At 37.8% G+C, this 14333-nt stretch overlaps 1 protein-coding gene across 1 annotated transcript in view; it reads right to left on the bottom strand.

Moving 5' to 3' along the window:
* Positions 1 to 14333, bottom strand: part of LOC125456426 (dynamin-3) — a 232545-nt gene that overhangs the window by 66107 nt on the left and 152105 nt on the right. The window contains exons 17-18 of the mRNA XM_048539519.1: positions 9475 to 9586; positions 4417 to 4578 (exon numbers count right to left, since the gene is read on the bottom strand). Of these exons, the coding sequence (XP_048395476.1) occupies positions 4417 to 4578; positions 9475 to 9586 (274 nt within the window). The remainder of the gene's footprint in view (positions 1 to 4416; positions 4579 to 9474; positions 9587 to 14333) is intronic.

The raw sequence follows: 14333 nt of genomic DNA on the forward strand, positions 1-14333 counted from the left end.
GGAATCTCACAGTCATGCCATAATGTAAGGTAACCTTTCAATGAGATGCTAGTACAGTTGGGCTTCTGATCCTGCCACTTGGCAGCACAGTAGTTCGGTGCTTTGCACTGCTGCTTTACAGTGCCAGAGACCTGGGTTTGACTCCATCCTCAGGCAACTGTCTGTGTGGAGTTTGCACGTTCTCCCCATGTCTGCGTGGGTTTCCTTTGGTACTCTGGTTTCCTACCACAGTCCAAAGATGTGCAGGCTACATGGACTGGCCATGCTAAATTGCCCCTAGTGTTCAGAGATGTGTAGATTAGGTGGGTTATAGGGGGATGGGTCTGGCTGGGGTGGTCTGACGGTTGGTGTGAACTTGTTGGGCTGAAGGGCCTGTTTCCACACTGCAGGGATTCTATGGTCATTCTATGGTTCGTCCACTCCTTGCGAATTTCTTTTCTTTTCCTTATTTTGTCTTTTGTTTTACTTACCTCTTGCTGAAAGGCTCAGTTGCAGTGATGGCATCGGTGATGAGTGGGTCCAACACACAGACTCGAGTGGGCCCAGAACGGAGGGTGTGTGGCGGCAGTGTCAGAGGTTCTGCATCAACAAGGCCGCTCCAGCACTGACTCATGCTGCAGCAGAGGTGAATTTGGATTCCAAGTGACATCCAACGGAGGTTCATGGAGGCTGCAGTGGAGGTGGGTTTGGGTGCAGCGCCAGACCCGACAAGCTCAGCTGCGGCTTCATCAGTGAGATAGGCCCGAAGTAGTCTCATGGCGGCAGCAGTGTCAAATTTGGACCGCCGGCATCATCAGTGGCATCTCAACTAGCGCGGTTCAGCGAGGACTCATGGTGGAGGGGAGATGGCACTGAAGAGTGGTGACTTCCATTCTGGCAGCTGTGGTACAGCGAAGGGGTCTTGCATCTGGCCCCCAGGCCATGGCTCATGATGGAGCACTTAACAAGGAGGATTGTAAAGTTGGACACTTTTTCTTTATTTCTTAATTTTTCCGGCCTTTATATTCCATGTTTTGGTTTATTTTTCTGTGTTTTATGATGGCGCTGGAGAGTAGCGACACTATACAATACTTTTCACTGTATTTTGTAATAAAATACACGTGACAATAAATAAATCAAAAACAAGTTAAAAAAATGTCATAACTCAAATCAATTCATCTGTAACTAATCGAAATATGGAGTCCCCCATCTTAGCTGATTTAGTCCAGAAAACTTACTATTTTGCACCACCATTAATACTGTAAAGACTTGACTCATAAATTCCATGATTCAAATCAAAGATGTATAGATGATTTACAGCTTTTAAACTGGAGGCCATTCAACCATTCTTTCCTGTGATAGCCAAAGAAGAGCAAATCAGACAAATTACACTTTTCAATTTTAAGGAGCCTTGAGGGTTACGAAGCTGATTGTTTGTCAGGCCTGTGGTCTCAGCAATGTACTGTGTGGTTATACCCTATAGTGCATACGATATACAAGATGCACCACAGCAACTGATCAAGGCTCCTTTGAGAGAACCTTCCAAACTTGCAACTTCTACCAACTAGAAGGACAAGGGCAGTAGATGCATGGGAACAGCTCCTATTGAAAGTTACCTCCAGCCACGCACAATGCTCACTGTTGCTACATTAAAATCCTGTAAGTCCCTCCCTATTAGTACTGTGGGTGTAACGAACCACCATAGAGTTCAAGGAGGCAGATCACCACCGCATTCTCAGGGGCAATTAGACATGGGCAATAAATGCTGACCTTGTCAGTGATACCCACATCCCATGAACAAATGAAAAGAAAGAGTAAACATATACATTTTCTGGGTCTAAATAGTTGACCTCTAATGGAAATCAAACTCCAAGGTTCATCTAACGTACTTGGAGTTTTATCTTTTATTGATAGACCAGATGTATCAGTGATAAAGAATATTGTAACTCCAACTTGGGTTTTTTTAAAATAAAAAATCAGCCCAAGGCCCTTCACTGTGGTGCAAGGAAACAAAAATGGACATTAAGTCAAAGATATTAGGGGATGTAATAAAGAGTTTATTTAAAGAAGTAAATTTTGAGCTTCTGAAAAGGGAATAGGAAGGTGTAGAAGTAGTACAGTTTATTTGAAGGTTTTCACAGCTGAAAGCATGGCTGCCATTTTTAAAGAATTCACAGCTTAGAAACAGGCTGTTTGATCCAATAGGTCAGATGCTGCTTATATTCCACATGAACTCTCTCCTGTCATTCTTCATCTATTCCAAAGAAAATATCCTTCTCTTCCTTTCACTTTCAGGTGCTTATCCAGCTTCCTCTGAAATGTATCCATATTATTCATCTCTAAAACTCCTTTTGATAATGAGGTTTACATTGTAAACATCCTTTTGGCAAGAAGTTTCTCCTGCTCTGCATGGAGAATGAATGTGGAAGAGGCTGAAATCATAATAAGGGTGAATTTAAGACATGTTGAGAGTTTAAAGACTTGAGGGAGAAAGCGCAGGTTGGATTCAAGCACGATGACAGCAATTTTAATTTTGAGCCATTGGGTCAACTTGAGCTGGTAAAAATCAGTGTGAGTGGAATGCAGGGAGCACAATTTTGGATAACATGAAAACAGCAGAGTCTGGTCAATGAGAAACTATCCAGTAGACATTGAGTATGGAGGTATCAAAGGCATTCAAATGAGAGTTTGTGCTAAATCATGGACGGTGACTGATACTATGGAGCTAGATGCAGATGGACTTTGTAAATGAGTGGATATAAGCCCAGCTGTTCAATTTAGAATAGGATTGCAAGGCACGGCTGAAAACAGACGGATTAAAGAAAATCAAATTCTCACTTCAGCATCAAGATCACAGCAAACTTTAAATTAGATGCAGTATGGTTTGAGTGCATTTGCAATCATTATTTTTCAATGACAGATCTTACAGGAATTTTTAAGAAAATGCAGGGTCTAGGTATTTGATCAATTGATGATATAGTCATATATAGAAACATTAAAAGGTTAACTTAGTACTTTGACTAGCATCTCAAAGTCTATATTTGTCTGATTCAGCATTGGTGAAGACCCAATCATGGAGCGAACCATACATCAAGTACACCAGAAATAACAAGAAAACACAAAGACACACGAGACAGTGTTAACTTTCTACAAATTTCAGTATGTGGTAGGAACAAATAGGTCAAAATAATTCTGATTTTTTAAGTTGCAATATGTTTGGTATCAAATAGGGAGATGTCTTGATGTCTATTTGACCACATTAGTGTTAGCCCTGAGAACTTTTCAAAGCCACTTTCTAAAAGTATAGCAAGCTATAGATCATTTCATTCAATGCAATCTCAATTTCAGCGACAGGCATTGTATCTATGAAATAATTCAAATATTTTATGCTCAGGATATGCAAAACCTCTGCTCAGCTTCTATCTGATACTCTGATGTGGCATTTGTAGCAGATATAGTATGAACTATAGACCAGATCAAGCTGAATCACCCAGTTACACCATACATTTTAAAAATGGATGTAGAATTATTTACTTTCAGAAAGGAACCAAATAAAAGAAAATATTTTTCTTATTGTTAAACAAAGCTATAAAACTTTGCTGGATCAATTCTCAGAAAACATGTCCAAATTTGATCCCTGCACATGGGGAAGAATTTCAAAGGTGACAAGGTTTAGATAACCCAATCTAAGTTTCTTGGTGAAGAGGAATGATTCCTAGAGTTAGGGACAAAAACAAAAAGTACTGGAAACACTCAGCAGATCAGCCATGAATTACTGCTGACACTTCAAATCTTTTCCTCAAAGTTCTTATTGACCCTGTTTCTACAAATAATAGTATTTTAGACAATCCATTGCATAACAAGATTTCAATGAATATAACATTGAAAAAAGTACACATTTTTGAAGTTAGAAATGTGTTAAGATGATATCTAACTGTATGACCTTTGAACCTTTTTTGTTTGGGATCAGCCAGTTGGATTGCAGAGTCTATCCTGGTCCTGCAATTTCCTACAAATCAAATCATCACAAACTGTTGGATGATTAAATGCGTTCAATCAATCAACTGACTGATGTATGCCACTTTATAGAAGCTACCAGCCATCTATCTTCTCCCTCAATGACTGCGAGACAATTCATTTCATTTACTGGGCTAATAAAAACAACCGAGCTCATGGAAACCTGATGAGAAGCATGTTTTAGATATTGTTAATGATTTGGCTTTCTCCCAAGCTAAATAACTCAGCAAGGTATAATACATGTGTTAGCTATTTCTGTAGCAATTTAGGAGGACAACTTTTTTTATGGTTACAAAGCAAAAGCAGCAATTATTATGTATATGTAAACTTTTTTAAAAAAGGTTAACTTCATTATAGAATACACCGTAAAGCAGTGTCCATGTTCAATTTTGCTTGAATTGTACAACGAGGAAAACTCACACTATTTATCATAAGGTGCATAATTATCTTTGGCAGAAGATCCCGTATGGTCTTATTAATGATGCACATGTATGACTCCACTAAGCTGCGAATGGTCTCTACTTGTCTCTCCAGCTGAGGGTCTATGGAAAAGTTATCTGCACCTGTCTCCTCATTCTCAGGCTGTGCAGGAAACAAAAACACATACAAAATACAAGTCAGGCACTATAATAACATCTATCATGGCATATTTTTTCTTAGAGTTGTTGTGTCAAAAATATTTATTTTAAAACCAATGGTCAACATGACTTTTAACCGAGGTCCTGGATATCTAAGGTATAATGACACCTTGTGAGGAAGTCAGAATTGGAGAAATTTCATTATGCAGCGTGATATAGTAAAGAGTGGTACTAAAATCCACAGTTTCAAACCACCACTAAAGATGTTTAGTTGTCAGGTAAGCTGGTCAAAGTTCACATGGCAGCTATGAGTAAAATAGCATTATTTAAATATAATTTTGCTTATCCAGATTCAGAAATATGGCCCGGGCTGTCTACTCTGTATCAGAGTCCAATACAAGAACTTTCAGACAAAGAATATAGTCAATGGGCTCAACATGTCTGTATATTTTTAACTGCTAACAAAGTTTTACTATCTCCACAGCCCTCACAGATTCTATGAATTTTTTTTATGTTGTTGAATAATTTCGATTAAAATAAAAAATGGTAAAATTGCTTAGCAAGTCAGGAAGCATTCACAGAGGGAGAAATAAAGTTGATGTGAGTGACACCTCATCAGAACCTAGAGATGCTGGAGATTCACAGATGTACTCAGGTCTACAGCTGTGGTAAAGGCAGAAATTTGTTGTGCGGGTTGGGTGGGAATTCTTGTTAGGGTCAGGAAAAAGATAGAGGTGTGTGATAAGGCGGGGAGGGGTAGGATTTATTAAACATCAGAAAAGATGATATTGTTAAGCAACCATGAGTGCCAAAATGAATATACATCCAGAGAAATGTCAATGGTTACAGTTTAATAGCAGAGGGGATGGAGGCATTAAAGATCTGGCAACAAGATAAAAGGCTTCTGTGATCCATGAATGTGGCACAAGAGAGTAAGTTAAACTATGGGCCACCGACCAGCTGTATACTGATATAGGCACAGCAAATCACCATCTCATTCATTCTTGACTCTCAATGATTCTCAGGCAGCCAGCCTGTTATCAGCATTTGCTGTCCAAGGGATCAGTAGTTAAAGTCCTAAGTTTTTAACTTCAAAGATATGGCTAGTGAAGTGTTTAGCAGAAAAATTAGATGCTCTTAGTTGAGCTTGCATTGAGCTTCAAAGGAATTGTGTAAGAGGCCAAGAAGAATGATGCCAGAGTGACAGTGGAATGGAGACTTACATGAGCAAACAAATGGCAAGCTTGCCAGCTGAATTAAACAGCATGCAAAAGGGTTAGTCAACTTGTCTTTGGTTTGCATGGAGTAGAGGAGACTATACCTCATTTTAAATAATGAAATTGAATGTTAGTATCATTTTTGACAGGCAAAATGATACGTCTCAGACCATAAGTTCCACATACCATAGCTGCAAATAGTGAAAATATAACAAACTTTCTCAGTGTTTAGTATTTACATTTATGCAGAAAAAGGACAAAAGATGAAACATGAATTGGAAGTGAGGGTCACGTGCAGGCAAACTGTGATCGAGCACAAGAGAAATAAAAGTGGGATGAAATATGACTTACAAATATATTTTGACTTCAAATCACAATGGTGGAAAAAAAACTCCTTGGCTACAAAATGCATTTGAGAACATATAGTGTAATCAAGGTTACAAATGAATATATATAAGTGAATCAAAACTATACTAAGTATGTACGAAATAGGTGGAGTAGGCTGTTTGGCTGTTTGAACCATACTCTGCCACTTGATAAGGTCATGGCTGATATGGTTGAGGTCTCTATTTTCCTGTCTACCCCCTAAATAATTTATTTTCGCAGTGTTCTAGAACCTATCTGATTCAACCTTAGAAATATTCAATGATCCTTCCTCCACTGTTGTCTGAGGGAGAGAATTCCACCAGACTTATAACCTTTTGATAATAAAAGTTCTCCTCATCTCCATATTAAATGGGAGACCTTTTATTATTAAATAGTGACCCTTAGTTCCAGTGTCCCCCAATGGGGGAACATCATTTCAGCATCCAGCTAAACCACCTTTCATTCTTTTAAGCTCCAAGTGATACAGGCCCAAACTATCTAACCATCTTGGAGCAGCTTTTAACACAATTATATTCTTTCTTAAATAAAATGTCACCAATTTTGTTTTTAGAATTGGGCAATTATTGCACTTTTCTCATTATGTTTCATATGAAGCATAAAATATATATTTCTGTTAAATAAAAATGATGCAACATTTTCAAATGTTTAGTTGCAGCTCAAACTAAAATGATACACAGTACCACACAAATCATGTACAACTGCAGCAAAACTTCCTTGCTTTCATATTCCACTTGCAATAAATGACAATATTCCATTTGTATTCTTATTCACCTGTTATACCCGTATGCCAACTTGTTGTAACAAATTGTGGAGCTGGATGAACACAGCAAGCCAAGCAGCATCTTAGGAGCACCAGAATTTCTTCCGTGCGGCAAACTTTGTCAATCTACCCCCCACCCCCTGCTTTTCTATTCTTCTTACCAAAGTGGACAAGCTCATACTTAGCAACATTAGTAACCAGCTGCTAAATCTTTGCCCACGCACTTCATCTGTCAATGACTCTTTGCAGGTTCATGGTACCTCCACAACTACCTAGAAAATAGTGCCAATTTCCTTGGAAGTACTGTCCAGAGGGAAAATTGGTGATGCCACACAGCAAGCGGAAGCATTCTAACTTCAATTTACCAAATTCGAAACAATTTTGTTTACTTATATTTTACTTCATTTATTGATAATAAACAAGTACTTCCAACAACGTAACCTTTCTCTTTGTGAAACAGTACGAGCAACAGTTTACAGAAATTATAAAATTATTTATACATTATAATAAAAAGTAGCATAAAGGAGGTATAAGCTGCTGAACAGCATGGTTTTTTTTAATAAAATGTAACAGATTATAATGTTGAGAAAATGAGCTGCAACTAAACTTTTGAAAATGTTACATCATTTTTATTTAACTGAAATATTTATTTTATGTTTCATATGAAATGTAATGAGAAAAGTGCTATAATTGCCCAATTCTAAAAGCATTGGCAACATTTCATTTTACATTACATCACAACCTTACACAAGCCATTACTAAGCATGATAAATTAGCTCATGTGAAATGTGAAAGCTAGGCCTTAGTTTGAAGAACTAATAGGGCTTTAAAAATATAAAAATACTGTAAAATATAAAAAGTAAAGAACAAACACCAAGGGAACACAACTCAAGATGAAATTCCAGAAACTACATCAAAATTGTTCCAACAGAAATATTTAAATTAAGCCCACAAAGGTTAAAACCATCACACGATATAAGTGGTCAATTATTCAGCATTCACATCGGAGTATGGACATCAAACATTTTGTTTTAAACTGTGCATTAATAGTGAAATTCAAACCAGAAGATGAACTATGACTGAACAATTACTTCAGAGATTTACCCTTTCCTTAAAAAAACACACACACAAACTAGTAAATTAACTCTATGGTAGTTTCTGACCATTGCAAATTACAATGATGTGAAAAAAATCCTAAATTTTGATGTGAATGATTTTTGTCAACTTTTCATAGTATTTGTTTTGACTATCACTGGTTTCACTATGTTGGAATAGTGCAGGAACTCAACATCGTATAGTTCTCGCCCTGCTTTTATTTACTAATGTAAACTAATAACAGACCTTACTTCCATCCCAACATCATCACCATTTTCTTTCCATCTACTAATTGAGAAAACACTGATTCACAATGGCTAAAAATAACAAGGAAATATATAAGGTGAAAGAAATCAATTAAATGCATATGACTACCAAACCGTCATAATGTTACAATACTTATACACCTGGGATGGGATAAGAACATAAGAAGTAGGAGCAGGAGTAGGCTGTTCATGCCAGCTCCTCATAGCCTTCAATTCCCCGATACTTCAAAAATATATCTACCCCCTCTTTAAACACATTCAGTGATCTAGCCTCCACAAATCTCTGGCATATTCTGGCAATTTCCAGGCATTCACTACTCTCTTAAGAAGAAATTCCTTCTCATCTCAGTTTTAAATGAATCTCATTTTATTCTGTAACTTTGTCTCCTCATTCAAAATACCCGCACTAGGGAATCATGTTCCCAACATTTATGCAGATAGAACTACAAATGCTAAATTGTTAACTGCTATCATTAATTAGTTTATTTTAAACGCATTTATTGCGATGGAACATATCATTCTTGAAAGATTTCTGTCAAAACAAAAACTACAGTGATGAGTACAAACGGATATAAAACAGAGGTGGTGTGCTTTACAGCATTGAAAACAGGCTTTACATTAAAAACAAACAAACAAATAACAAGAGATAATGGGAACTGCAGATGCTGGAGAATCCAAGGTAACAAAGTGTGAAGCTGGATGAACACAGCAGGCCAAGCAGCATCTCAGCAGCACAAAAGCTGACGTTTCCCTGATGAAAGGTCTAGGCCCGAAACATCAGCTTTTGTGCTCCTGAGATGCTGCTTGGCCTGCTGTGTTCATCCAGCTTCACACTTTGTTATCAAACAAATAACAATGTTAGTAGGTGAGATAAATTCAGATACTCCTTATGAAAAAACTACATTATTTCCTTGAAAATGCAAAGAGAACGTTTTTTGGCCATAGCTTTTTTCTACTTCTACATGACAATTTAGAAGTTCAAGTAAATGCTGACAACATAATTAAAATAATTCACTTATTTGGTATTCTCATTATGTGATGTACACATGCACATTCATACAGTGACATAACATGTATAGGTAAAATTTGTACACTTTCATTTCATTCTAATTCAATCACTTTGGAACTAAATTCTAATCTATATTGTATTCATTCTTTGAAAAAAAGCAACTCACTGTGGATTTCTCTGGATAAACACCAGCACGAAGAAATGATGCCTTCCAACTTTCTACCTCCTCTTGAGAATCACAAGCAAGCTCCAAAAAACGATAATCCTTGTAAACATTCCTGGTGAAAGCAAGAACAGTTGGAAAATACCATTGAAACTGTATACTATGTTGAACCTGAAATAAGATAATGCAGGTACACATTCCTTTTTTGTGTGTGTTACACAGCTAAAAGTACAAATTTTACCACATTACACAGAACGTACAGCAGTCAGAAACAGATTACATCAAGTCGTTCTTGTATTTATACTCCACACAAGTCTCCTCCCATTCTATCTATCATACTCAGCCTTCCAGCATATGCTGCAATCCCCGTTTTCTCTGACAAACCAATCTAGTTTCTTTTTGAAAGCATCCGAGTCTCAGCTATCTACTGTTGTAGGAGGTTCCATATTCTAACTGCTCAATCAATGAAGAAATGTCTTTCTCTTGAAATAATGGCACTGATTTTGGTTCCTTCCATGAATGGAAAGTTTCTCTCTTTATCTAGCTTGTCCAACTCATTTATACTTTGAAAACCTCTACTCAGATCATCTCCTTGTCTTCTCTTATCTTAATATTATAACGCTCCAAACTGTTCAGTTTTTCCCAGTTAAACACTAATTGTGTTGGTCTTGGAACATTTGGTTATGTTGGAGTTAAACAGATTGAGTGTAAAACTTGAAATAGTGAAGTTTCAAAAGTTTTGCATTTGATAAAATGAAGGGCACAATAAGCAGTTTAGAGCAATCTACTGCAATGAAACATTATACAAGCATTAACTGCCATAATCAAATGTAATTTTGATTGAAATTATATTAATGTTGAACTTGATGAGTTCATGAAATAATTTATTTTCCAGGATAAGGGTAACTAAAACAAAGCGCCATATTGAAATAAGTTCAATCAAATGTCCATATAATGCTTAAAGATTATAAAAATAAATTGTGTGAAGATAAAGCCAGCTAGTGTAGCAATTCTTCATGATACACAACTGAAGAAACTGAATGAAGTTTATTTAATTGACATTTCATGAGATAGTCAGAATGGTCTTACTCAATTCAATTCATTTCTAGTCAAGTGACGACGGCACTAAGTAGAGCGAATATCTCTGTTACACAAAGTTAACCTAATGTTATTATACTTGCACAGCTCTTCCTTTTGGCTTTTGGAGCCTATCTGATGTTCTGTAATTATGAAGCTGAGAAAAATATATTTTAAAATCAGAATTCTTCCATCTGAACGAAATGATATTTCAGACTAATCTCATTTCAAACCAATATGCAGCCATCAACTGGCTCTGAAAATTCTGCTCACATTTCGACAACTATAAGAAATTCCACCACAACAGCCCAAACAATTCACAACATTCATCAACATCTGAACTCAAATAAGCTGTAGCATTGATGGCTAATTCTTTGAGAACTGTCTTTTTTGAGGTAAAACATACGTTTGCAAATATAGAGTAATTCAGCACACCGGTAGATTTGTAAATATTCAGAACATCTTTAAAAAGGGGCTTTATACTTGAAATTAAACATCAACATCCCAATGTTCTCTGCTTTATACTTTGTCTCTAATGAGGGTGCAGAGCTGCACAAAATCTATCATAATTGTGCAAAGATAAGCAATAAAAGGTGATATGTATATATCATATCCCACAACATTTCATATCCTAAAATGACTGCTTCATAAAGTGTTATTTTTGGAAATAATATTCATATTTCATGATTTATCTTCTCATACACAAGTGAAAATGAAGGTTTTAACAATATCTCTTTTCATTGATTTGCATGTGAGTAGAGGCTAACATTTCACCCAATAAGCAGACCATCAATTAATTTCAGTGTTCAACTAAGAGTTAATATAGGTACATTTCCTATCACCAGAATTACATTTTTATAGCTTATCAATTACATGACTTCTATCAATTAACAATAATCTTTCAATTATAAGTGATTTCGGTTTTTATAGACTTGGATCTGCTTGACAGTAAGCAGGGCATGTTAGTGGCCATGTCTCAGACTAGCTGCTGAACGATTAACGCATGCTTTGATAACCTTGAAATTTGGCTATTTCAATGTTTTCATGGTTGGTGTCCCATGTTCTTTAATCCAGAAATATCAGGTCACTCAAAACTGTCTAGGCAATACCCTAATTTGCACCATGTACCATTTGTAGAACATTACTGACAGATGATCCAACAATGCTATGAATTTAAAGTTACTATCCTTGACTGCAGATTTCTCCTTAGTATTAGCTTTATCTTCCTCTTCCTCTAATCTTCTTTAGCCCTACAACCCTCCAAAAATTTAGTTTTGGCCTCTTACTTGTTCCCAATTCTAACAGCTCCACCTTTGGTGACTGTGCATTTAGCCCTTAGCACTGGAATTCCCTCCTAAAACCTCTTCATCTATCTCTTCTTCTTTAAGATTTTCCTTAAAAGTTAACTCTTTGGCTTGTGGTAATATTTCCTCTCCTGTGCTCCTATGAAATACAATGGAATATTGTAACATGTCATAAGCATATGGCAGGACAAATAGAGATTCCCTGATCTAACTGACTAGCTTTTAAAACAAAATGTGAGTGTTTTATGTTGGAGTACTTTAAAAAAAGTACAAGCATTGTGACTATTGCCCATTTAAAGACCATTCTAACCCGATGACTTGGAGGTGTGTAAAATGATCAGAGGTATAGATAGAGTGGACAGCCAGAGACTTTTTCCTAGGGTGGAGGTAGCTATTCCGAGGGAGCATAGTTTTACAGTGAGTGGAGGTAGATATAGGGGAGGCGTCAGAGATAGGTTCTTTACTCAGAGTGGTTGGGGCGTGGAATGCATTGCCGGAGAGGGTAGTGGAGTCAGCCTCATTTGGGGCATTTAAGTGGCTACTAGATAGACATATGGATGATAGTATAAGGTAGGGGTGGAGTTAAATAGACCTTAGGATTAGGGTAAACGTTCGTCACAACATTGTGGGCCAAAGGGCCTGTGCTGTGCTGTACTGTACTGTTCCATGTTTATATATAAGAGAAGTTCTCTGAGTAGCACATGCTCAGTCTTCTTTTAAAACATATCTCCAGCTCCCTTCCTCAGCCGCCCCACTTGCTGCCTCCCACTCCCAACCCCTTCACCGACTGCTTCCACCCCCTCCCCCTCCCCCTTATTCAGCCACTTGCTGCTTCCCATTTCTAACTGTCCAGTGGAGGGATTAAGCAGGAGAGTTAAGGGAAGAAAGGGGAAAGTGGGAGGATCGAGACAAAGAAAAGGCAAATTGCAAGGTCTGGACAGTCAGTGAATGGAAGGGTTGGCAGACATGCACAGCGAATGGGAAATGATGAGAAGGAGCAGGAGCAGGAGCAAAGAACGGGATAGCACAGGAATACACCCTGTGGCCCCTGAAGCTTGTGTCGACACATGACCCATTTCTAAATCGAAAACCTTTTGCCTCTACACAATCCATGACCCTCTATTCCCTGCATGTTCATGTATCTGTCAAGATTCCTCTGAAGCATTGTTACTGTATCTGCCTCTACCACCTCCTCTGGCAGTGTTTTCCAGGCACTGACCCCTGCCTGTGCAAAAGACCTGCCTCTCACATGCCCTTTAAACTTTTCCCCTTTTACTTTAAACCTATGTTCTGGAGTAATGGGCATTTCTACAACAAAACAAACAAAAGAATTGCATTGATGGAAGTCAGAAGAAAAAACAAATCACTATAAAAACTCGATAGGTCTGACAGCATCTGTGGACAGAAATCAGACTTAACATTTCCAGTCCAGTGATTCTTCATCAGAACTGGTGGTAGCTAGGAAAAAAATTGGTATTTTTGCTGAAGTTGGGTGAGGTGAGGGGCAAGAGTAAATGATAGGTGGAGATAGATCCCAAAGACAAACAGTTGGACACACAAAGGAGTGGGTAAATGTCTGTCTGGGGGAATGGTTCGCTGCTAATGGACATTTCTACCCTGGAAAAAGATGGCAATTATCCATTCTATCCAAATCAAGTTTGTCCAATCTCTTCTTACACATAATAACGTCCAAACCAGCAACATCCTTGTCGGCCACTTCTGTACCCTCTCCGAAGCCTGCACATCCTTCTGATAGAGCGGTAACCAGAAGTGTACATAATATTCTAAATGTGACTTAACTAAAGTCCTATATAGCTGCAACATGATTTGTCAATTTTTATACTCTATGCCCCGAATGAAGAAGGCAGGCATGCAATATGCCTTCTTGACCACCTTATCCACTTGTGTTGCTACTTTCAGGGAACTGTCAACTGTCCGCCTAAATCTTTCTGTATATTGATGCAAACTAAGGGTTCTACCACTTACTGTATACTTCCCTCCAGCATCAGATCTTCCAAAATGCATCATCTCACACTTGTTTGGATTCAACTCCATCTGCCATTTCTCCGGCCAAGTCTTCAGCCTATCTATATCCTGCAGTATCCTCTGGCAATCCTCCTCACTATCCGCAGCTGCCCCAATCCTTGTGTCATCTACGAACTTACTAATCAGACCACCTATGGTCTCCTCCAAATTTTTTTATATATTTAACAAACAACAAGGGTCCCAGCACTGGTCACAGATCTCCAGGCAGAAAAACACCCTTCCACTGCTACTCTCTGCCTTCTATGACTAAGCCCGTTCTTTATGCATCTTACCCACTCACCACAAGTCCCATGTGAGTTCACGTTTGTATCAGCCTGCCATTAAGGACCTTATTAGTAACCTTGCTGACATCCTTATAAACAACATCTACTTCTCTGCCCTCGCCAATCATCTTTGTCACTTTCTCAAAAAACTCAATCAAGTTTGTGAGGCACG

This window comes from Stegostoma tigrinum, chromosome 8 (assembly GCF_030684315.1).
Source record: "Stegostoma tigrinum isolate sSteTig4 chromosome 8, sSteTig4.hap1, whole genome shotgun sequence".
Lineage (NCBI taxonomy): Eukaryota > Metazoa > Chordata > Chondrichthyes > Orectolobiformes > Stegostomatidae > Stegostoma > Stegostoma tigrinum.